This window comes from Gossypium arboreum, chromosome 8, assembly GCF_025698485.1.
Source record: "Gossypium arboreum isolate Shixiya-1 chromosome 8, ASM2569848v2, whole genome shotgun sequence".
Taxonomy (NCBI): domain Eukaryota; kingdom Viridiplantae; phylum Streptophyta; class Magnoliopsida; order Malvales; family Malvaceae; genus Gossypium; species Gossypium arboreum.
Genome location: NC_069077.1, coordinates 13,633,324 through 13,658,151, shown reverse-complemented (window position 1 = coordinate 13,658,151; position 24,828 = coordinate 13,633,324). Strand labels below are relative to the sequence as shown.

At 31.4% G+C, this 24,828-nt stretch overlaps 2 protein-coding genes and 1 long non-coding RNA gene across 7 annotated transcripts; all 3 read left to right on the top strand.

Annotated features, from left to right (window-relative positions):
• Nucleotides 1-7,417: 7,417 nt before the first annotated feature.
• LOC128279463 (uncharacterized) lies at nt 7,418-9,593 on the top strand. The gene is made up of 2 exons (XR_008269648.1): nt 7,418-7,550; nt 9,331-9,593. It is a non-coding gene; the product is annotated as an uncharacterized LOC128279463 (long non-coding RNA).
• A 6,204-nt stretch (nt 9,594-15,797) lies between these two features.
• On the top strand, nt 15,798-18,921 carry LOC108467936 (2-oxoglutarate-Fe(II) type oxidoreductase hxnY-like). 3 transcript variants are annotated; one of them, XM_053018427.1, is made up of 11 exons: nt 15,798-15,993; nt 16,240-16,380; nt 16,624-16,689; nt 16,792-16,843; nt 17,066-17,193; nt 17,342-17,442; nt 17,521-17,579; nt 17,655-17,711; nt 17,813-17,858; nt 18,128-18,207; nt 18,555-18,921. In XM_053018427.1, exons 1-11 carry the CDS (start codon nt 15,921-15,923, stop codon nt 18,616-18,618), a joined length of 867 nt encoding a protein of 288 aa, XP_052874387.1. In that variant the 5' UTR covers nt 15,798-15,920; the 3' UTR covers nt 18,619-18,921. The 3 variants fall into 3 exon arrangements, with proteins under 3 accessions (XP_052874387.1, XP_017624254.1, XP_017624253.1); XM_017768765.2 differs by having other exon boundaries at nt 15,801-15,998; nt 16,266-16,380; XM_017768764.2 differs by having other exon boundaries at nt 15,803-15,998; nt 16,188-16,380.
• A 1,637-nt stretch (nt 18,922-20,558) lies between these two features.
• Nucleotides 20,559-23,633, top strand: LOC108465861 (2-oxoglutarate-Fe(II) type oxidoreductase hxnY-like). 3 transcript variants are annotated; one of them, XM_053018456.1, is made up of 11 exons: nt 20,559-20,701; nt 20,889-21,081; nt 21,332-21,397; nt 21,503-21,554; nt 21,777-21,904; nt 22,053-22,153; nt 22,232-22,290; nt 22,365-22,421; nt 22,523-22,568; nt 22,838-22,917; nt 23,267-23,633. In XM_053018456.1, exons 1-11 carry the CDS (start codon nt 20,624-20,626, stop codon nt 23,328-23,330), a joined length of 924 nt encoding a protein of 307 aa, XP_052874416.1. In that variant the 5' UTR covers nt 20,559-20,623; the 3' UTR covers nt 23,331-23,633. The 3 variants fall into 3 exon arrangements, with proteins under 3 accessions (XP_052874416.1, XP_052874415.1, XP_052874417.1); XM_053018455.1 differs by having other exon boundaries at nt 20,886-21,081; XM_053018457.1 differs by lacking the exon at nt 23,267-23,633 and having other exon boundaries at nt 20,886-21,081; nt 22,838-22,924.
• The last annotated feature ends 1,195 nt before the right edge of the window (nt 23,634-24,828 follow it).

The window sequence follows — 24,828 nt, the reverse complement described above, 5'->3', positions numbered from 1 at the left end:
TATGCTGATGTTTATATTCTTGGGATTTATCCAAAGAGGCACTTTGTGCTATTCTGGTGTGTTTTGGATGGATTATATTATTCTGGTGTGTTTGGGAGGATTCTATGATACTGGTGTGTTTTGGAGGATTATCTTTGGTGTGTTTTGGTTGGACATTTTGGTGTGTTTGGATGGAATCCGTGTATCCGCCAAAGTCCGAGTCTTGTTAATAGGGGTAAATATGAATATTAAGTGAAATTGAAATGAGAATTGAATTCCCTATTAACTTGTCAGACTAGTCGGATATAATTGGCATGCCATAGGAACTGGAAGTGTAAGGGATTTGTCGGCTTTACTGATCAGGCACTTTGTGTGTCGCAGCAGGCACCTCGTGTGTCGTTTCAGGCACTTATGTGTCGTATTCTGATCAGGTACTATGTACCGTTTTAGGCACAATGTGCCTTACTGGTGTGTTTGGTTGGATCCGTGTATCCGTCTGAGTCCGAGTTATGTTAATAGGGTTGAGTAAATGAAATGAGAAAATCGAATGAATTTGATCGATTAAACTATAGAAAGTGTGAAAAAGTGGAATTATAAAAAGAAATGTGAATTGTGAATTGAAATAGAGATATGAGATTGAAAGCTTGAACCAAAGGTTCATGAATTGATTAAAGATAATATAGATGATATATGATGCCATTTGATGAAAGACTATTGCCGAGATATGAAATTAAAGCATAATTAACACATATGACTTATATTGTTACATGTTTGATGTCTATTATTTATTATAGTATTTATAATTTGAATTATGGTAATACCATGAGTACAAACATACTCAACGTACGATTATATTACTATAATTCAAATTATTTATTATTAAATGTTAAATGTTAAATTATGTATATGGTAAGAGAAGTATGAGTTAGTGATATTGAGATATTTGAAATGGGTTTATGATGAGAAGGAACTTAGAAATGTAAGAATAGAAGTTCATGATATGTATGTGACAATGTACGAAATGAGATAATCAAAAGTTGAGAAATGATGAAACGTGAATGAAATGAAAGTTTATATTGTGATAAACTTATCTATGTTTGTGTGGCATTCATATAATATTATGTGTCTGACTTGCTTGGTTAAGTAAATGCTATAAGTAAATTTACTCAAAATTCATGGAATGTATGTTTAAGTACGCTAGTTTGAAATGGATAATTGAAAAGTTCGTGTAACATAATCATGTATGTTAATTTGTTTGAAGTGAATTATGTAATTGTGATGATATGATGTTGATGATAAACGCTAAGTTATATGTGTGTATTTATGAGAACTCAGTTAGAGGCTTTACGACCTCACCCTCTTACCAATGTAGTATTTTATAATGAAAATTTACAAAAAAAAAGTTGAATAAGTTCACAAATGTGAAACTAATGAGTACAGTAATGGAATAATTAATAATGCAGACGGAGTTGAAAATAGTTTGACAAGTGAATACAGTTTTAAAAAAAAAAAGATATCAGATTATTCTAAAGATTATTCAGATTACGTAATGTCACGGTTAAAGAAAAAGTTAACCTCGGCTAGTCGACTTATTCAGAACAATGTCTGAAGTATGTGTTTGCTGAAATTTTTCCCGAATTGGTTTTCGTTAGTGAATGGAATGATGCGGGGTTCATGATGACAGAATTAGTAAAAGAAATGAAAAAAAAAAATGATAATTGAGTAGTAAAGATGTCTGTGTGTGATAGTTACAGTTGAAACGAATATGATCATCTTTCTGGGTATTCTATATATTCTTTTATCCTCAGAGATATGTGTGTGGTTGTTCAGTCTCTGGTGGAGTTCTGATGTTTTGAGAATGCTAGTTAATTATGATGTTAGACGAAAGCCCTATTGGTCTGGTCGGTTTATGATCATCATTTCTTCATCTTCTTGGAATTCTATTTTAATATGTTGGAAATGAAGTTAATGGTAAAAATATATGTTGGAAATGAAGTTAATGGTAAAAATTTATGTGAGACTATTCTTATGTTTCTACTGATTATGATTTTGTTTTATACGTGCGGGAAATATATTATCTCTGTTATGATGGAAGTCCAAAGTCGGTAAGCAGTGTTTTTCTTCTGGCTTTCTTTGAGAAAATATCAAGATCTTTATTATCTTCTTTTGAGTTAGATGTACTAGTGATTGCACGAGCGTTACATAATATCTTTGAGTTCATGTTCAAATGTCTATTTGTTAGCAAGTAAGCCGAACATTAAGAACATTTAGGATTATTGCAGTCAATGATAATACTAGTGTGTTATGAGATAGAATGACTATAGATTTCGAATTGGGATTGTCATTAACATCGGAAAGGAAAATGTTATTTAGTTTATGGTTGTTCATTTGACAAAGAAAGATCTGTATGATCATTTCAAGAGGTCTGAGTTTTCATTTGATGGATCGGTGAGTATATGTATCCCGAGAGGTAATTTAGAATTTTGACGGTATGTTCCAACATTGTGTTCTAGAGTTCAAAGGTGAATGGAAAAAGATATTCGAGGTTAAATCAAATTGTGATTTTGAGAAGTTAGTAAAGGTGTTTTATGAGTGTTGAAAGCAACTTCTTCTGGTAAGATTTTCGGGACGAAAATCCTAAAGAGGGGAGAGTTATATGACTTAATTTTTAGTGGTGTCCGAACAGTGATTCGAGATCACTAAATCTGAAAAATGAGTAGGAAATATTATTAATTTAGTGAGTATAAGTTAAATGTGAAGTTAGGAAAAATTTTGAAATAGTGAAATGTACAAAATATATATATATATATATATATATATATATATTAAAATAATTAAAATTGAAAGCGAGGTATCGAGACCTCGTGAATTTTAAATCGAGCTATAAATATTTTTATAAATATTTATGGAGTGTTAATAAGTTAGTATTAAAGTTTAGTCAAGAAATTTTAAAGTCTTGATAGCTAATTGAACAAAAGGACTAAATTGTATCAAATGCAAAATTGTGGAAAATGATTAAATAGCTTAAATGATAAAAGAAAGAGGGTTTAAAAGGCAAATAGGCCCAAGGTCTATTTGGGCTGGACGGCAAGAGCATGAAATCACCAAGAAAATAAGGACAAATTTGGAAAATTGCAAAATTTACTTAATAAAGCTAGGACTAAAGTGGAATTATCTAGATTTCTCTTTATTTTTCTGCATTCTCATCAGAAAAAACACCATGGAAGAGTTCCCTTAAGCTGGTTTTTCATATTTTTACTTCAAGTAAGTTCAATTCTTGATTATTTCTTGAAATTTTTGTGTTTTTGTGACTTTTACAACTAGGTCCATTTGTTGAATTCATTAGTTCTTGATTCTATGAAAGAAATTGAAAGTTTCTATGAATATGTGCTGGAATTATATGATGATTTGACATAGAATTAGAGATTTAAATTGTTTATATGCTGATTTTATTGAAAGAATTGAATAGAAAGTGAATGTTTGGGACCTAAATTGTAAAAGAGTTTGAAGTTAGAGTTTTATGTGGAAATTCTGAATTTCAATAGTTATGAAATAACTTATAATGTCTAGGAAAATTATTAATTGAGAAAATTAGTTTAATTGAGGGGTTAATTAAATAAGGACTGAATTGTATGAACTGTGAAATTTGGGGCAAAATGAAAATCAACATTTTGCACTAAAACAGTTTTGGACAGCAGCAATAGTCTAACTTTGAAAAATCTCCAAAAATTTTAGAAATCTAATTATAGGATGAATAAAATATGAAATTAAAGCTTATTGAGTCTAGTTTCTTATAGAAGAAACGGTGTAAGCAATGGAATTGTAAATCATGAGATATAATAAGTTTTGTGAGACAATGTCAGAATGATTTCGGGTTCCCCTTTTCTGAATTTGGAAAATCATAAAAAATTGGAGAAACATAATTAAGGGATTAAATTTATATTTTTAAAATCCTTAAAGAGTCTATTTTCAATAGAAATAAGCGGGAACATCATTCGAATCTCGTACAATGAGATAATTAATTCTTAGTGAAGAAGGGTCGGAACTGTCAGACAGCAGAACAGGGGCAACTTTAAAGAATAAACTGTACTTATTGGCTAAACCAAAAATTCTGAAAATTTTATGGTAATAAGATAAGTAAGTCTAGTTTTATGGAAAATTAGCGGATCTTAATTTTGAGTTCTGTAGCTTAAGATATAAATAATTTAGTGACTATGACGCAAATGGACAGTTTTGAATATACATAAGTAAATAGTGAAATTATTGATAATGTTACTTGTTGCATGTTATATAAATTAAGGATGTGGAATGGAGAGGAGGAGGTGGAAAATATGTATGAATATTCAGCTAGCATGGCTAATTTGTATGTTTTAGGCTCATGGACTAAATTGAATAAAAGTAAAATTTTATGGGCAATTTTGTAAAAAAAATGTTAGAAATGACCAATTTGCATGAAATGGATTATTTTATTATTTAAATTACAAAATTGAATGAAATTATTAATTTAGCTCAAGATCAGGGAAAAACATGTTTTAAGGATTAAATTGAAAAGTGTTGAAATTATGAAAAATTTTGACATTTTATAGAATTCATAGGTTGTTATCAATTTGTGTGAGAATAACGGCTAGAAATAATGATTAAATTGCAATAATTTTATTTTATTTTAACTAAAGGATGAAATTGTCATTAATTAAAAGTTTAAGGGTAAAATGATAATTTTGTTTAGAGCATTAGTTGAATGTATTATAACATGAAATAAATGAAAACGATGATCAAATTTCTTTATAAAGATCCGGATGACTTGAATACGAGACTTGAACGTGGAAAAGAAAAGATATCGGATTAATGAAATATCTGATAAATGAATCGGCAACTACGGTAATGCTCCGTAACTCTATTCTGGTGACGGATTCGGGTTAGGGGCGTTACAGCCACCCTGCTTGCCGCTACTACACACCCTCGCTTTTGTTATATTTCGACTGCATTTACTTATAAACCTTATCCGCTTCAGTCACGGGCTTCTTAAAAAAATAAAACAAGTTTCGGTTCCCCCTGCCTTCGAACTCGTGACCACTGGGTTTCCTTAGCATGCTGCTGCCACTAAGTCAAAGCGGTCTTTGTGTTAAATTATACTCGCAACTCCTCTTAACCCTTATTCTAGCCGCGATCTGCATATTAAAAAAAAAGCCCAAATTGCACACGCCGCGCCTTAAACCCAAGCACCTCCCACACCTTCCTAGGATGCTTAGCCACTGGGCCAAGTGCTCCTTTATGCTAAAAAGCAGCCCAAATTTTTATTAAGGCCTACTGCCCAGATTCCCTAAGGTGGCATAAAATTAAAATTTTTCTAGAGTCTTAAACACCAAAACAACAATACTTTTATAAATATATATATATTTTATTTTATTTTCCCTATCTAATAATAATAATTATAATAATAATAATTTTATAAATATATCTAATAATAAAAATTTCAAATATCAATAATACAAGAAATAATAATAATTTTCATAAAATTTTTCAAACATACATATAGTAATATTTTTCTAAGAATAATAATTTTATCTCATAATACTAATTAAAATTTAGTAAAAATTTAAAATATCCATAATAGTAAAAATTTTCTAGTAGTAATTCAATTTTTTTTCTTAAACGGTAATATTTAAAACTTCTTAATTATTCAGGTTTTCTTCTATACGAATTCCAGACTCAAGGCCCAATTTTTGGGGCGTTACATAACTTCTTCTACCGAAAACAGAAAACATAAGGCAGAAAAATGTAGAAATTTAAGCAATTAAAATTTGACAAAGGCTAAGAAAGGCTCACAATTAAACATGATTGAGTTCTCTCCAGGGCATTTCATTCTAAACACTAGGGTTGTAAATAAACAGAGCTTAAACGAGTAAACATCTATTCATATTTGTTTGTTTATTTTTAAGTTTGTTCGTGTTTAGTTTGTGTTCGTTAAAAAATTCAAAGTTTTGTTCATATTCGTTTATTTAAAATTATATGTGTTCATATTCGTTTGTTTAGTGTTTACGAACATGTTCATACACATATAATTAAACATGTTCACGAACAATGTAATTAATAATAAACAAACAAACAAACAATAAATACATATACATATATTGTTTAGATATAAAATAGTCAAATATAAATATTAATAATTATATTATAAATGAAAAAATACAAACCAATATAATTTTACTAATATATACTAATGGAATTTTTATAAGAAAATACCATTAATAAATAAATGAGTCAATAAATGAGCCAATAAATGAGCTTTTAAATGAGCTTGTTCGTAAACATAAACGAACCAAATACACCTCTGTTCGTGTTCGTTCGTTTATTAAACGAACATAAAAAAAATTTCATACCTATTTAATAAACGGACGTTATACAAACGGTTCACGAATAATTTATCAAACATTCTGTTCATTTACACCCGTATTAAACACTAAAACAAACATCATGATACATAAAAGATTTCAATATTTTATACATATATTTTGTCTTATAATTGGATAATGATATATCAATGCCACCAATAAGCATTTAATTAATCATACAAGATCATGCAATGTACTAATTTAATTTTAAATATCCAAGCTCTTGACCTGTTTTGAAACATAACAACAACTTTATTGCATAGACAGGGTTAAATTACAGACACATTTAATCTAATTAAGCAAGGTAATTCGGACATGTTTAATTCTAACATTCATTCGGACATGATTAATTTCCAGTATACATCCGGACATATTAAACTCTAGCATGCATTCGAGTAGTTCTCCAGCTAACAACAACTACATTTTCAGACAATTTAGCTCCCTACATCCTTTCATCAATTACTTGTTTCTTAGCTTCAACCATTAATAATGGGACATTACTAAAACTGAATTTTTGGACAGCAATATGAATCGCAATTTAAACTGTTTTAAGCTCCCAAATTTTAAACTTCTCAAGCATAAACCGAACAACAATGCATGCTATTTTTTGCATTTTAAACCACAATACAAGATACGCAAAATTAATAGCAACATCCTTAATCAAGAGATAGTTCCCACAACTTCCAGTCGAATTCAACAAGTTTTCATGTAACAGCCCGATTTTGGGCCTAGTCGGAACAGTGGTTTCGGGACTACTATTTCGAGGCTAGAGAAAATTATTTTAGTATTATTTTATGTGTTATAATATAATTTTATAAGTGCATATAAATTTTAGTAAGTTAATTTTAGCGATTTCTAGTCCAATTTCAAAAAAGGACTAAATCGCGTAAAAGGTAAAAGTTGTGTTTTGATGCCTAAGGTGTTAAATTGCCTTGTGTATTAAATTGGGGGACTTTAAAGTGAAATTAAACCCCTAAATGAAGCATGACCGGTCATGAGGGGACAAAAATTGTTGAAAAGTCAAAATTAGGTGAAGTTGGTCACCAATTTTGACTAGTTTTATTATTAACAAATAAAAAAGAAAAAGTTATCATTTTCTCTTCTCCTCCACTGAAATATGCAGCAAAGAAAGGGGTTTTGAAGCTTTGAAATATCAGCCACTTACATCCCTTGCTAGTAAGTGATCTTTGGTTGTTTCTTGATGATTTTTATATTTTTGGAACCCCTAAAGCATGAGCTTTCATATGAGGGGTCTAGTTTTCAAAATGATGAAGAGTTTAGGGTTTTGCCATGAGAGTAAATATGTTGTTTTCTATGTTTTTATGGAAGATTATGAGTCCTAGTTGTCTAATAAACAACTTTTGTGAAAGAAATTGCATGAAAACACCTTAAAAAGGGCTAGTTTGCCAAGTTGTAAGATAAGGTGTTAGTGTGTGTAATAATGATTTTTGTGAGTTGCCATAGTTATGAAAATGGTCTATCTAGGCTTATTGAGTAAAGAAATTGAATAAAAATCATTTTTCAAGCCTAGGGGCAATTTGGTAATTTTGGCAAAATAGAGGGGCAAAATTTTAAATTTTGCCAAAGTGTGTCAATGGACTAATTTGATTAGTACATTGTTTTAATAAGCTAAATGTGATGTTTTCGATGTTGAAAAATGCGATTTGGGCCTAGAACGGGGAAAATCGATTTATGGATGATTATGTCTTTTTCACCTTTGTGGTATCGAGGTAAGTTCGTATGGTAACAATAATGCAATATCATGCTTGAATTAAAATTCTTTATTGTTATGGCATTAAGTGTATGGCCTAAAATATTAGAAGTTTGTATGAAAGTAATGCTCAATTTCATTATGATGTGCTTAATACTTGATATTGTACAAAATGTTGATGTATGCCTCTATTGGAATTGACTTGTGAGGATTCAATGAAAATGTGATGATATGTGTGTTAGTATAAGACCATGTCCGGGACATGGCATCGACACTAATATGAAACCTTGTATAAGACCATATCCGAGATATGGCAACGATATGTGGATCCATGTAAGACCATGTGGGGGACATGGCCTTGGGCATTCTATTTGGCATATGATAATTCCGAACATCCTTTAGCATCCCAAGTATTCAACGGGTAATGAAATGGATGATGTGATGAAAGCCCTAAGGAGGGCATGTTAAAGAAAGTATGATTATATACTTAATACGAGTTGGTACAGGTATATACTTGAGTTATGTTACAAGTTGTACAAGTATGTACACTAAGCTTATGAGTAACTTAGCCTTGACAGATTTGAGTTACTGCAGTAGTGTAACTTTGAAAATACACTAAAAATAGTGGAAAATTAGTTAGAAGCTAAATAAAATATTAGAATAAATCTTATTGAGTCTAGTTTCGTATAAAAGAAACCGTGTAAGCAAAAGAATTTCCTATAATGAGATATTTGAAGTTGCATGGGACAGAGTCAGAATGACTTCGAGATCCCCTACTCTGATTTTAGAAAATCATTATAAATTGTACAAAAATATTTACGAGTTATGATTTATATGATTAGAATCCTTAATGATTCTAGTTTCCAGAAAAATAGACGAGAACATTATTCGAGTCCTAAGATATGAGATAATTGAACTTTAATGCAAAAGGGTCTAAACTGTCAGACAGTGAATCTGGTGTAACTTTGAGGAATAAACTGTACTAATTGGCTAAGATAAAAATTCTGGAAATTTTATGGTAGAAATTTATATGAGTCTAGTTTCAGAGAAAATTAACGGAACTTAATTTGGAGTTTCGTAGATCCAATTATAAATAATTTAGTGACTATTACTCAAGAAGACAGCTTGTTGTGAACTTGAGCATATGTTGTAAACATTGATAAAACATGTTAATGAGTTATTTATTGTTTTCATATGAACTTACTAAGCGTAAAGCTTGCCCCCTTTCTTTCCCATGTTCCCTAGGGTTGTCAGGTTAGCTCGAGTTGGAGGCCGTCAGAGATATTATCACACTGTCGAGTTAATGCTATCGGCATAAGTAAATCCTAGTGTTTCGAGTCTATGGCATGTATAGGGTTTTAACGTTGAGTATGTGATATTATGATTTAGCCAAAGGTGTTGGCTTGTATTGATAAAGTGTTGTAGCCATGTGGGTTGGCCTATGTTGGCTAATGATGTTGTGGGCCTAAATGTTTATTCATATATATGTATGATACTATCTTTTGTGATGTGGCTTATAGCATGTATGCCTAGAGATTGAAATGAGATTCATTGATGAGTTAGTAACTGATGCAAGATTAGGTGATTGGTAAATAATTAATAATGCCTCATGAATGGTTTGTGGAAATGATTTTGCATGCTTAGTGATGGACATGAGGTTTGTGATGTAATGATAGTTATGACTAGTATGTGGCAATGATGTGAGCAAATTCTATGATATTTATTGCATAAGAAATTGATTTGAGCATAACATGTTTGTATATGTTTAAGAGCTCATTTATGCCATGTTGTATGTTATTGGATAAGTACGTGTGCACATATTGTGAGGGTGACAAATGGCTTGGAAAATAGCCTTGTAATTGTCCACATGGGTAGACACACGGGCGTGTGCCTTAGTCGTGTGGTTTTGGCAGAATGTCTAGGTTTTTAGACACGGGTTCGGGACACGGGCGTGTCCCTAGCACACGAGCGTGTGCTCTATACCCACACGGGCTTGTGAAGCCTTGATGCAAAAGATTTTCTAAGTTTTTCATGAGTTCTTGGTTGGGTCCCGAACCACCCCGGATGTATGTTTTGGGCCTCGTAAGCCCGTATATGGGACAGATTGCATGTGAAAAGAAAAGTTTTTAAATTGATCAAAATTTTACGGCCCAGTTTTTGTGTGATTGATTGAGTTTAAGTCAGGTAACACCTCGAACCCTGTCCCGGCGTTGGATATGGGCGAGGGGTGTTACATTTCAAGTGTTGTTCGAGAACTCACCAAAATAACTTTCCTAAGAGCTAAGATGCCGAGAGCCTCACACTAACCGTTTGGTCCCTCCAACTCTTTGCTAGCTAACATCCAAGCATGATAATTAGAAAGGAAAAAGGGTTGTTATCATAATATGAACCCAACATTACAGCCATTAAAGAGTTTAAGTTAAGCAAAGAGGGCTTCATGTCATTGTTAATTCACGGTTCTACATCCTACCATTTCAATTTACAATATTTTGATATAGAGAAGAGATGCAAGAGTCTACCATGCTTGAAACTTTACTTGAATACTCTAATCACTTAATTTCTCCCACCATGTACCCAAACATACCTTAGTTCCTCCATATTAACCACCCAAAAAAACATTTCTTACTTATTTCTTTCTCCCTTGATTTGTCTGTGATGTGTGTTTTCCATGCTAACTAAAATTTACGACAAAGACAAGCACACCTATCGAACAATAATATAACTACGGTGAGTTGTGATATCGTATCTACGAGAACTAAAAGTATTAGTAATTATCGTTTTCTAATTATTTAGCTAATAAATTGAAGTGATGTGCTTTAAACTAAAATTACTAAACTAATTTACTAAGAACTCAACAGAGATGAAATAGGAAAAATAATTGAAGATAACCAATGAGAGAGACAATACTCACTAAACTTCACCTATTATTTTGAATCTGAATTAAACGATCCCTAAATTATGTTAATATCTCTTTTGAGAGTAAGAACAACCGACTCTAGGTTGATAATTGAAATTTCTTTCTAATTAAAACCCCTATCGTCGCATTAACTCGATGTATGGATTCCCCTATTAGATTTTATTCTAATCCAGTAGATTTATGTCATCCTATTTCTAGGATTGCATGCAACTCCACTCAATTATGCTAGATCTACTCTTAAACAGGGGCTTTTCTTCCACTGATTTAAGCACATTAAACATGAATTAATATCCCAGAAATATTAAAACAAGGGATAGACATACATAATTAAGAACAAGAATCAAGTATTTATTGCATAAAATAAAAAATAAATAATAGATTTCATCATAGATTTCATCTTCCCTAAGTATATATCTAGGGAATTAGTTCATAATCTTGAATAAAAATATCTCAAAGTTAGAAAAACCATAAAAACAAAGAAACTCATAAAAATTTCAAAAGAAATTAAAAGGAGATCTTCGATCTTGATAGAAATCTGCTTTAGAGTTGGCTCCAAATGGTCTTCGAGTGTTTTTTTCGATCTTCTCTGATGGCTCCAATATCTATTCTTATATTTGGCATTTATAGACTTTAGAATGCTCAGAAAGCCTAAAAATTGTGTTTTTTCACGTGTTTGGGAAGCAATGTGCAAAATCGGCATGGGCTAACACATAGGCATGTGTCTAGCCCATGTGGCTCCTGAAATCTGCTCTTTTTCTCTTATTTTTGCTCCTTCTACTCACAAATGCTCACCTAAATATAAGAACATAAATTAAAAGGATTAGGAGCATCAAATTCACCGATTTGCATAAATATTCATCCAAAAACACATTAAAAATAATATTAAAATATATTAAATTTATTATTTATTAGTCCGCCACCCACTCCCACTCACAATTCTCCCCTACACGTTAAATAAAATTAAAGATAGCTTCAAGTCAAAAGAAACAATTTGGCCAACATTAATTGAAATAGCCGGTCACCCACTTCCACTAGCCTAATTAAACTATTTTTTATGATTATAATGTATTTAGTCATATCTAAGCAATCCCACTGCTAACCTCTGTCATTATTACCCATCCAACCCCCCCCTTCTAAAATTTTTACTATCTATAACCGTTAGATAAACAAGCTCCCACCATGTAGTTCAATGAGCATTGAGCTCAATTCCTTATCCTCACATCTAGTACGGGTGAGTTTGGATGAGTTATTGAGCATTGAGCTCAATTCCTTATCCTCACATCTAGTACAGGTGAGTTTGGATGAGTTATTGAGCGTGGTGCGATGCAATACGTTTAGTTTACTTTTTGTCTTACATTGCTAAAATATTTAATATCACCACCACTATTGTTTTCACACTAACCATAAATAAACATACAACTCATTCAAATTCACCCTAAATCTATAAAAGAAAATTACAGAATTAAATCAAATTTTAAAACCAACATATATCCTCCCTTTTTTAGCTTCCTCATTGTGAAATGAAATATATTAAATATCTTCGGAATAAGTTTATAATTTAAATAAATGTATATAAAAGGTGTTCTACGAAGACCTTCCCAATCCCGTTACAATCCAAATTTTAACATCATAAAAAAAATCATTACTCGGTTTAAACCAAATTACAAAGGTATACTAACACCTAACTTTAAAGGTCCAAAATTTGGGTGTGACAGATGTTGTGGAGGATGATATGGCAATCGTTGAAGATAAACCCATTTGCTGCTCACCAACTCAAAGTTACAAAAATTCATCAAATTGTGGTAGTGGCTCCAAATTTTATTTTTTTCCATGTTCCGGTTCGTTTTAACGTAGTGCTCGGACTAAGGCTCAAAGACTGCTTTTAACTATTAAAATGCACTATTTGATACCTAAATAATTGTTAAACAAGTTGATATTAATAGCCAAATCTCTTTTACTGTTTGAAAATCGAGATGACATGGAAATGATAAAAAAAAAACCCAGCTCAAACATTCAACTGTTTGAATTTTTTAATTTGGAGTTGAATCTTTAATCAATCAATAAATATAATAACACTAAAAATTCCTTTTCAATATTAATAAGTAGTGAGAAGAAGTAAGAGTAGACTTATTCTCAAAAATTTGGATTTCCCAATTTCACATTTTATCTTTGTAGGAGTGTATGGAAAGTGTAAATTAAGAACCTTACATTAGAATTTTGGTCGTGAGTGGTTATAATTTAAATTGATAAGAGAAGAAAAAAAAAAAAAAAGAAGAGAATGTAACGCTTCGAAAATTGTTTAATTATAGAAATAGTGAAAAAATCGAGAATTTGTCCTCGATAAAGTAAAATAAAGGAATAAAGAAATAAACGTTATAAAAAGTGAAAATTTAGCTAATGTCAAAGAAAATTTTGATGGAGAATGATGCATTAATTTAAAGTGGGGACTAAATCATAAACATATGAAAAGTTTTGTGACCCAAATATAAATACTTAGAATTTAAAGGGTTAAAGTGTAAATATAAAAATTTAAAGGGTTAATAGTGTAAATATATTAAGAGTGGAAGGTCCTTAAAATAAGGAAAATGGATGAATAAGGACCAAATTGAATAAGTGAAGAATTAGGAAAGAATAAATCATAATTTTACTAAATTAAGTGATTATTCAAAATGAAATTTTAAAAATCATAAAGGACAAAATAGTCAATTAACAAGAGAGAAGAGTCTAATAATTATGTTGGTGTTATTTAATGGATAAAATAATATTTTATAAAAAATTTATTTAAATATTTATTAATATTTTATTAATTTAATATTTGTATAAGAAGGGAGAAAGGCAGTCATCTTTCCCCATGCATATTACGTTCGTGGAAGAGGAGAAGGAAAGAAAACTTTGCTTTCTTTGCAATTTAGTCATTCTCCATGAAATCTCACTTTTTCACTTAATTCAGTTAAAATTTTTCATAACCACTCAAAAGAAGAAGTAAAGTAGAAATACTAGAGAGTTAGAATACTATCTTGGAAGCAAGAAATTGGAATTTAAAGTGAAGAAAGTGAAGAGATTAAAAGATATAAGGTAGCGGTTCAAGAATTTTACTTGATTTGATTTTATTTCCAGTATAGAGTATGTTAAATAGTTGGATTAAATATGTTTGTGCAAATATTATGCATGAAATCAAATTAGTATATTAAAGTAGTAGGAAGAATGATCAAATTGTAAAGTAAACAAAATAAGTTATGTGAAGTGGAATATTAATATGAGGTTACAAACGATGCATGTTGAAATAATGATTAGATCAAAAGTGATGGTGTTGATTACGGGTGAAGCCAGAAAATGTTTTAGTAAGGACCAAAATTAAAATTTAATTTTTAATAGTATATATTTTTATCATTTTTAAATGATTAAATCAATTTTTTATAATTTTTAAGGGGGCAAAGTATAATTTTACATTTATTAATTTAAATTTTCCAAAAGATTTAAATAAATAATTTTCTATTTTTGGGGGTGAGGCCTCTGCCAGCCCCCTAGATACACCACTGGTGTTGATATTGGTAGTCAAAGCTCTTTTGCCAATCATTAGTGAAGAAGTTATGTTTTGGGTACTTTTACTGTCTGAAAATTAAGATGTTGACAGGGAAATGATTAAAAAAAATCTTATCTCAAAAATTGTACAGTTTGAATTTTTTGGTTTGGAGTTGAATTTATAAGTGGTGGGAAGAAATAAAAGTGGATTTATTTGGGTTGTCCAATTTCGCGTTTTATCTTTACAGAAATGTATGGAAAGTATAAATTAAGAATCTTACATTAAAATTATTGGCAATCATCCATACTTTGGAAAGACAAAGATATGGGTAACAAAATATTGGCACTAGAAATATGAGATTTAAGGCACCAAGAGTGGGATTGAGATTTGACATGAGATAATTGCAAATTTTAGTCTCTAATTGTATAGTGACTTTGCTAGTTGCTCCCTGTACCTCCACTGTAAATAAGCCTAACCATTTGTCATTTTTTATCAACCTACATTTACCATTATTTACTTAAGGCATTTTTCTCTCTCTTTGTAAATCTTCACTTGTATTTTGGAGTGAAATATATTTGGTAATGCCCGATGACGTAAGCAAAATTTGCTGAACCTCGTTAAAATTCTAGCGTTCTTTATTGTATTATTTTGCATATTTTGTAAATATGATTGTAGTGATTTATTGTACTATTAAATTACGATAGATGGATATTCTGGCTAGAAAAGACCTAGTATTTAAGCGATTCTTATGATCTACCTCTCTTTCTTGGAAATTAAACTTAGTATGATTTTTTAGTACAATAATTTTAGTGTGATTTTTTAGTACAATAATTTTACTCTTGTACACGCTTCCGCACAACAATAATTTTGGTCAACCATTAGTGAGTAGTTATAATTTGAATCGATAAAAGAAGGAAAAAAAAAAAAGAATAGGAGCTTCAAGAACCAGATTGGTTTAACTAATCAAATTGGGAGTCACTTAAAGTATTAATTCATAATAAAAAGTTTGGCTTGTTAATCCACGAATTAGTATGAATTTATTGAATGTATTGTTGAATTGATTCAAAGAATTGATCTATCTAACAATTGGACTGATTTTTCATTTTAATATTCTTTAAATTTTTATAATTTTTAATAATTTATTTAATTAAGCCCGAAATAAATAGATTAAAATTAATAATCCAATCAGATTGATTACGTAATCAGATCTAAAAACTTTGAATGCGATATTAGTGTTTTGACATAATACGTATAAAAATTTGTCATTTTTCATTTGATTTAACAGTTATATTTAAAAAATAAAAAATAAAAAAAAAGAATAAAAATGGACCAAATTGGAGTACAGGATTGAATTTCAAAGCGAAGTGAACAGCAGAAACCACGAAACAAAGAAAAATGTCTAACGCCCTTCAACTTCCGATCATTGACTTGGCCTCACCAGATCGCTTCTCCACCGCCAACTCTATCGGTAAGGTTCGTCTTTTTATTTCTTCTTTACCCTTTTGCTTTACCAATATTCAATCTTTAGGCAGTTTCAGTTCGGGTCTATTGATTGTAATATAAAGACACTGGTTTTAGAACCAAAGCAATCTCTTTTGCATGCAATTTGTAACTCTTTCCAAAAGAAAAAAAAAAGATTTTAAACTTACGGGTTTTAAGCAGGCATGTATTGACTACGGTTTCTTTTACCTCGTGAATCATGGGGTCGATGAAGAATTGATTAAGAAAGTTTTTGAGCAGAGTAGCAACTTCTTTTCATTCCCAATTGAAGAGAAGATGAAGTTAGCTATCAAGAATCACAGAGGCTATACAGCACTTTATGCTGAAAAACTTGATACTACTTTAACTACCAAAGGTATTTCTATCTATTTTAATTATTTGAACTTCCCTTTTCCTTTTCCTTTTTTAATGTTTAACATTCTTCTTAAGTTGCATGTTCAATGACTATATCAACGAGTTTGATTTGAGATGCTAATACGTTTTTTCAAGATTCTCCAATACACCCATTTCGGTAGCGTTAAATTTCTTTCCAAATTCCTTCTGGTTTTCTGTAAAGATTTGAGGTCAGATTGATCACTTTCGATTGCTTGAACAACAGGTGACTCTAAAGAAACTTTCTATGTTGGTCCACTAGCTGATGGCCTCAATCAATGGCCTTTAGAAGGTATGTATGGTTATCTTATTATACAAAACATGTAGTAGTTTCTTCATATAACAAGTTTAATTGAGTTATACTCAAGATGTCGTTTTGTCTTGGAAATTGCAGAAGATCTACCGTCTTGGAGAAGCACAATGGAGACTTATCATCAAAAAGTGCTGTGAGTCCCTGCTATTAATTCACATATTGGTATTTATGGTTTCTGCAAAGAGTTTCTATTATAAATTTATAGATATACTCAACCTTTTTATATATTCCTTTGTCATCCCAGTTCATAACTTACTTTTAAGTTCTGAATTCAACTCTATCTTGCTTGGAAAACTATACAATGAGATTCAGCTACCTGTGAAAGGTTTAAGTGGTGCTACATTTGCTTCCTCAGGTCTGCTGGGACTAAATTACTCTCCTTAATTGCCCTGTCCCTTAAATTAGATGAAAATTTCTTTGGGAAAGTGGGTGCCCTTAATGAACCATTAGGATTTATTCGTTTATTACATTATCCAGGCTCAGGTATGGTAACACTACTTGGCTTCTTTATATTTGTTGAAGTCTTTGATTGATGTGAAGTTTTTATGGAGCACTTGTATCTAAAGCTTTCCATTGGAGTGAAGAAATATTTAGATAGAAAAGATGATGTGCCACTTAATGCTGATGTTAGGGGACTTGGACTCTTCAAGTGAAGAAATATATGGTGCTTCTGCTCATTCAGATTATGGAATGATCACTCTTCTGATGACGGATGGTGTTCCGGGGCTTCAGGTATGTTCCTTGTTAAAAACATGCAAACCTTAAATTTTTTATTTCGACCCAACATCTGTTTCACCTTTCTGAAAGCAGATTTGCAGGGAGAAATCCAAACAACCTCAGGTTTGGGAGGATGTGCCAAGCATAAGTGGGTGAGTATTAGTGATGGCAGATTGTACATATCATCATTGAAACAAAAGTACTGAACATTGGATGTGAACCTGTAGGGCATTCGTTGTTAACATTGGGGACATGATGGAGAGGTGGACCAATTGTTTGTTCAGGTTGTTTGTTATCGCAAAGCTTTCAATGCTTTTCTTGGAGGGCTTGTAAAACAATAACGTCAGCTTCTTTGTATCTCTAATTCTGTGTCATGCATTTGCAGGTCAACACTGCATAGAGTGCTGCCACCTAGACAAGAACGTTACTCCGTAATGATTCACCCTTTTGCTGTTTATGCATAACAGTTCCATTTTTTTGGAAAGTTCAATTATGTTAGGAAATAGGAGCAGTTTGTTGAATGTCCTTTCCACTTCGAAATCTTCATGTCAAATGATATTATCTGTTCATAAACTGATTATTTGATGAGGGTGCAAAAGATTGAAATTTATTCACCAGTCATTGCACATTGTTTATTCTATACCTCTTCAACTGAAGAGGGGGGACTCTCTATTCTATAATTGTTTTGCAAACATTTCAGGTGGCATTCTTCATGGATCCTGGTAAAGACTGTATCGTGGAATGTTTGGAAAGCTGTTGCAGTGAGGCTTGCCCGCCAAGGTATTGATTCAACTGGTGATTTCTATTTTTATGATTCAATTAAAGTTAAAACAACCTATCAAATAGAACATCGATTCAACTGGTGTTTTGTTAACTACAACAGAAAGAAGAGTAAGACCTACCTTCTCTTGCTCTTTTATATTTCCTGCTATATTGCACAGACTCTGGTATGTTTTGATTTTTTCTATGTTCTTTTTCCCACAACCGGAAGGTCCTTGAATGGTTATATCCCCATAACAATGTCCAAATATGAATCCTTAAAGAAAAATATTAAATCAGAGCAACATGAATTGGGTATATGTTTATGATCAGTGACAGAGTTGATACGTTTTGATGGTTACATGCAGATTCCCACCCATAAAAGCATCGGACTACCTGGAAGAGCGCTTTAGACTTACATATGTCAAGTAGTTGAAGTTATGCATCATTCCAAGCTCACTTGTGCTGAAGGAATTGCAAACATTGTTGATTTGGCTTGTTATATATTTTTATCTATATATATTGGTACCAAGTTCATTGCAATTTGGTTTGAGTTGCGTATTGAATATGTGTAAAAGGAGATTTGATTCTAAGAATCTTGGTGGTGTTGAGGATAAAATGGCAGAAGTTGAAGAAGATTGTTATGGACAAATCCCATTTGCTGTTCACCATGTGAAAACGAGGAATGGAATTATATTTATAAAAAGAAAAGTCATCCATTTTAGTCACTGATAAGTAGAAGGTGTTCATATTGCAACTTTGTATGCATGAAATTATTGCTATCAACAATTTTTTGGCAACTGCTAAACCAAATTCATTTCTTTTGAACAAAAACAAGGGTGCTTTTATTATTTGAAAATTATGGATTTAATCTTAATAATTTTATGGAAATTTTTCTCCAGTGGAATCAAATCTTTAAAAAAATAAAATAAAATAAAAACTCCCCCATTTATTCTAAAATCTAGTTGTGTCAGCTAATGAAGTTTATATGGTAGGTAAGAAAAATCAAGGTGTCTCAATCTAGTTCAGTTGATTGTAAGAAAAGTATAAAGGAAGTGTGGTCAAACAATAAAATTTTCAAAACTACAATTAATTAGGACCAAAAAATGGAATTAAATTCCTTCATTTTTCGTGGTTAATAGATGATAAAGGATGGCGGCCGTTGATATGGGTTGCCGTGATGATGGCCCCTTTGTTTCAACGATGTGATTAGATTTGTACACGTGCCTTCTCTTTGAGCCAGACAGACAAAGACATTGGACAACGTTTTGTGTTTACATTTCTTTTAGGCCAGGCTAGGTGTCCTTTATGATCCTGTAACAATCTCTAAAAATATTAGAGAGATAGAATACTATTTTAGAAGTAAAAAATTAAAATTTAAAGGGACGAAAGTGATAAGATTAAAGATACAAGGTAAGTAGTTTAAGAATTTTACTTGATTTTATTTTATTTTCGTACAGAGTATGTTAAATAGTTGGATTAAATATGTTTGTGTAAATATTATGCATGAAATCAAATTAGTATATTAAAGTAATAGAAATAATGATTAAATTGTAAAGTAAACAAAATAAGTTATGTGAAGTGGAATACTAATATGAGATTACAAACGATGCATGTTGAAATAATGATTAGATTAAAAGTGATGGTGTTGATTACGGGTGAAGTCAGAGAATTTTTTTAGTCGGGACTAAAATTAAATTTTAACTTTTAACAATTTATATATTTATTATTTTTTAAAGGATTAAATTAATTTTTTATAATTTTTAAAGGGATAGAGTATAATTTTACTTTTACTAATTTAAATTTTCTAAAAGACTTTAATGAATAATTTTTTATTTTTGGGGTGAGGCCCTGCAAATTTTGGGGTGGGAACAAATAGAAATAGATTTATTCGAGTTATCCAATTTTACGATTTATTTTTAAAAAGTGTATAAAAAGTACATTAAAATTTTAGTCAACCATTAGTGAGTGATTCTAATTTGAATCGACAAGAGAAGAAAAAAAAAGAGCTTGAAGAACTAGATTGGCTTAACTAATCAAATTTGGAGTCACTTAAGGTATTAATTCATAATAAAAAGTCTGACTTGCTGATTCACTGAATTTATTGAATTTACTGTTAAATTGATTCAACTAGTAATTCGACTGATTTTTTATTTTTAATATTTATTAAATTTTATAATTTTTAATAATTTATTTAATTAAGCCCGAAATAAATAGATTAAAATTCATAATGTAATCAGATTGATTACGTATCAAAATCTAAAAACTATGAATGCGATATTAATGTTTTGACATAATACATATAAAAAAATTGTCATTTTCAATTGATTTAACAGTTATATTTAAAAATAAAAAATAAGAATAAAATGGACCAAATTGGGGTACAGGATTGAATTTCAAAGCGAAGTGAACAGCAGAAACCACGAAACAAAGAAAAATGTCTAACGCCCTTCAACTTCCGATCATTGACTTGGCCTCACCAGATCGCTTCTCCACCGCCAACTCTATCCGTAAGGTTCGTCTTTTTATTTCTTCTTTACCCTTTTACTTTGCCAATATTCAATCTTTAGGCAGTTTCAGTTCGGGTCTATTGATTGTAATATAAAGACACTGGTTTTAGAACCAAAGCAATCTCTTTTGCATGCAATTTGTAACTCTTTCCAAAAGAAAAAAAAGCTTTTAAACTTATGGGTTTTTAGCAGGCATGCATTGACCACGGTTTCTTTTACCTCGTGAATCATGGGGTCGATGAAGAATTGGTTAAGAAAGTTTTTGAGCAGAGTAGCAACTTCTTTTCATTCCCAATTGAAGAGAAGATGAAGTTAGCTATCAAGAATCACAGAGGTTATACAGCACTTTATGCTGAAAAACTTGATACTACTTTAACTACCAAAGGTATTTCTATCTATTTTAATTATTTAAACTTCCCTTTTCCTTTTCCTTTTTTTAATGTTTAACATTCTTCCTAAGTTGCATGTTCAATGACTATTTATCAACGACTTTGATTTGAGATGCTAGAGGGTTTATTCAAGATTTTCCAATACACCCATTTCAGTAGCGAAATTTTTCTTTCCTAATTCCTTTCTGGTTTACTGTAAAGATCATTTGAGGTCAGATTGATCACTTTCGATTGCTTGAACAACAGGTGACTCTAAAGAAACTTTCTATCTTGGTCCACTAGCTGATGGCCTCAATCAATGGCCTTTAGAAGGTATGTATGATTATCTTATTATACAAAACATCTTGTAGTAGTTTCTTCATATAAGAAGTTTAATTGAGTTATACTCAAGATGTCGTTTTGTCTTGGAAATTGCAGAAGATCTACCATCTTGGAGAAGCGCAATGGAGACTTATCATCAAAAAGTGCTGTGAGTCCCTGCTATTAGTTCACATATTGGTATTTATGGTTTCTGCAAAGAGTTTCTATTATAAATTTATAGATATACTCAACCTTTTTATAGATTCCTTTGTCATCCCAGTTCATAACTTACTTTGAAGTTCTGAATTCAACTCTATCTTGCTTGGAAAACTATACAATGACAGTCAGCCACCTGTGAAAGGTTTAAGTGGTGCTACATTTGCTTCCTTAGGTCTGCTGGGACTAAATTACTCTCCTTAATTGCCCTGTCCCTTAAATTAGATGAAGACTTCTTCTGGAAAGTGGGTGCCCTTAATGAACAAGTAGGAGTTATTCGTTTATTACATTATCCAGGCTCAGGTATGGTAGCACTACTTGGCTTCTTTATATTTGTTGAAATCTTTGATTGATATGAAGTTTTTATGGAGCACTTGTATCTAAAGCTTTCCATTGGAGTGAAGAAATATATAGATAGAAAAGATGATGTGCCTCTTAATTTTGATGTTAGGGGACTCGGACTCTTCAAGTGAAGAAATATATGGTGCTTCTGCTCATTCAGATTATGGAATGATCACTCTTCTGATGACGGATGGTGTTCCGGGGCTTCAGGTATGTTCCTTGTTAAAAACATGCGAACCTCAAATTTTTTATTTCGACCCAACATCAGTTTCACCTTTCTAAAAGCAGATTTGCAGGGAGAAATCCAAACAACCACAGGTTTGGGAGGATGTGCCAAGCATAAGTGGGTGAGTATTAGTGATGGCAGATTGTACATATCATCATTAAAACAAAAGTACCTAAATTGGATGTGAACCTGTAGGGCATTCATTGTTAACATTGGGGACATGATGGAGAGGTGGACCAATTGTTTGTTCAGGTTGTTTGTTATCGCAAAGCTTTCAATGCTTTTCTTGGAGGGCTTGTAAAACAATAATGTCAGCTTCTTTGTATCTCTAATACTGTGTCATGCATTTGCAGGTCAACACTGCATAGAGTGCTGCCACCTAGACAAGAACGTTACTCCGTAATGATTCACCCTTTTGCTGTTTATGCAGAACAGTTCCATTTTTTTGGAAAGTTCAACTATGTTAGGAAATAGGAACAGTTTGTTGAATGTCCTTTTGATTTCGAAATCTTCATGTTGAATGATATTATCTGTTCATAATCTGATTATTTGATGAGGGTGCAAAAGATTGAAATGTGTTCACCAGTCATTGCACATTGTTTATTCTATACCTCTTCAATTGAAGAGGGGGGACTTTCTATTCTATAATTATTTTGCAAACATTTCAGGTGGCATTCTTCATGGATCCTGGTAAAGACTGTATCGTGGAATGTTTGGAAAGCTGTTGCAGTGAGGCTTGCCCGCCAAGGTATTGATTCAACCGGTGATTTCTATTTTTATGATTTGATTAAAGTTAAAACAACCTATCAAATAGAACATCGATTCAACTGGTGTTCTGTTAAACTACAACAGAAAGAAGAGTCAGACCTACCTTCTCTTGCTCTTTTATATTTCCTGCTATATTGCTCAAGACTCTGGTATGTTTTGATTTTTTCTATGTTCTTTTTCCCACAACCGGAAGGTCCTTGAATGGTTATATCCCCATAGCAATGTCCAAATATGAATACTTAAAGAAAACTATTAAATCAGAGCAACATGAATTGGGTATATGTTTATGATCAGTGACAGAGTTGATACGTTTTGATGGTTACATGCAGATTCCCACCCATAAAAGCATCGGACTACCTGGAAGAGCGCTTTAGACTTACATCTGTCAAGTAGTTGAAGTTATGCATCATTCCAAGCTCACTTGTGCTGAAGGAATTGCAAACATTGTTGATTTGGCTTGTTATATATTTTTATCTATATATATTGGTACCAAGTTCATTGCAATTTGGTTTGAGTTGCGTATTGAATATGTGTAAAAGGAGATTTGATTCTAAGAATCTTGGTGGTGTTGAGGATAAAATGGCAGAAGTTGAAGAAGATTGTTATGGACAAATCCCATTTGCTGTTCACCATGTGAAAACGAGGAATGGAATTATATTTATAAAAAGAAAAGTCATCCATTTTAGTCACTGATAAGTAGAAGGTGTTCATATTGCAACTTTGTATGCATGAAATTATTGCTATCAACAATTTTTTGGCAACTGCTAAACCGATTTCATTTTCTTTTGAACAAAAACAAGGGTGCTTTTATTGTTTGAAAATTATGGATTTAATCTTAATAATTTTATGGAAATTTTTCTCCAGTGGAATCAAATCTTTAAAAAAATAAAATAAAATAAAAACTCCCCCATTTATTCTAAAATCTAGTTGTGTCAGCTAATGAAGTTTATATGGTGGGTAAGAAAAATCAAGGTGTCTCAATCTAGTTCAGTTGATTGTAAGAAAAGTACAAAGGAGGTGTGGTCAAACAATAAAATTTTCAAAACTACAATTAATTAGGGCCAAAAAAAAGGGAATAAATTCCTTCATTTTTCGTGGTTAATAGATGATAAAGGATGGCGGCCGTTGATATGGGTTGCCGTGCATGATGTCCCCTTTGTTTCAACGATGTGATTAGATTTATACACGTGCCTTCTCTTTGAGCCAGACAGACAAAGACATTGGACAACGTTTTGTCTTTACATTTCTTTTAGGCCAGGCTAGGTGTCCTTTATGATCCTGTCACAATCTCTAATCTAACAACCTTTTTCTTTTCTTTTTTAAATAGATTTACTCACTGTTTTTAATTTTCTTTTTCTTTTTATTTTTTAAAGCGAGAATATATTCTAAACAGCATTTTTTCGGCCTTTTTATTTTTAAATTTAGGTTTTACGCTAGCCTTAAATTTAATTAGGGATATAGACCGATTTTGTTGAAAAATCCATTCAATTAGATGCATTTTTTACTTAACGGTCAGATCTTAACAATTTTTTAAACGTTGCTGCTAACAATAAAAAAAGAAGAAGATTAAAACCTTAACCAATGGTAACTTTTTTTTACTTTATAAATACCTCTCATATTTTTTTTTTCATTTTTATCCTTCTCTTAATTTTCTCAATTCTCTCAAACCCTCTCAAGTCTCTCAAGTCTCTTTTTATAATTTTTGACATTTTTATTTTAAAATATTTTTTGTTTTAATTATTTCATTTTTTTTTCTTTTAAATCAATTACTCACGAATAGCTGTCTCCCCAATCCCCTTCAACGACAAACATATTTTCGCCACCCAATTAGTAATGGTAAGACCGAAATTTAAATTTTGTTAATTTCAATAATGTTAAAAAAATTGTGTAA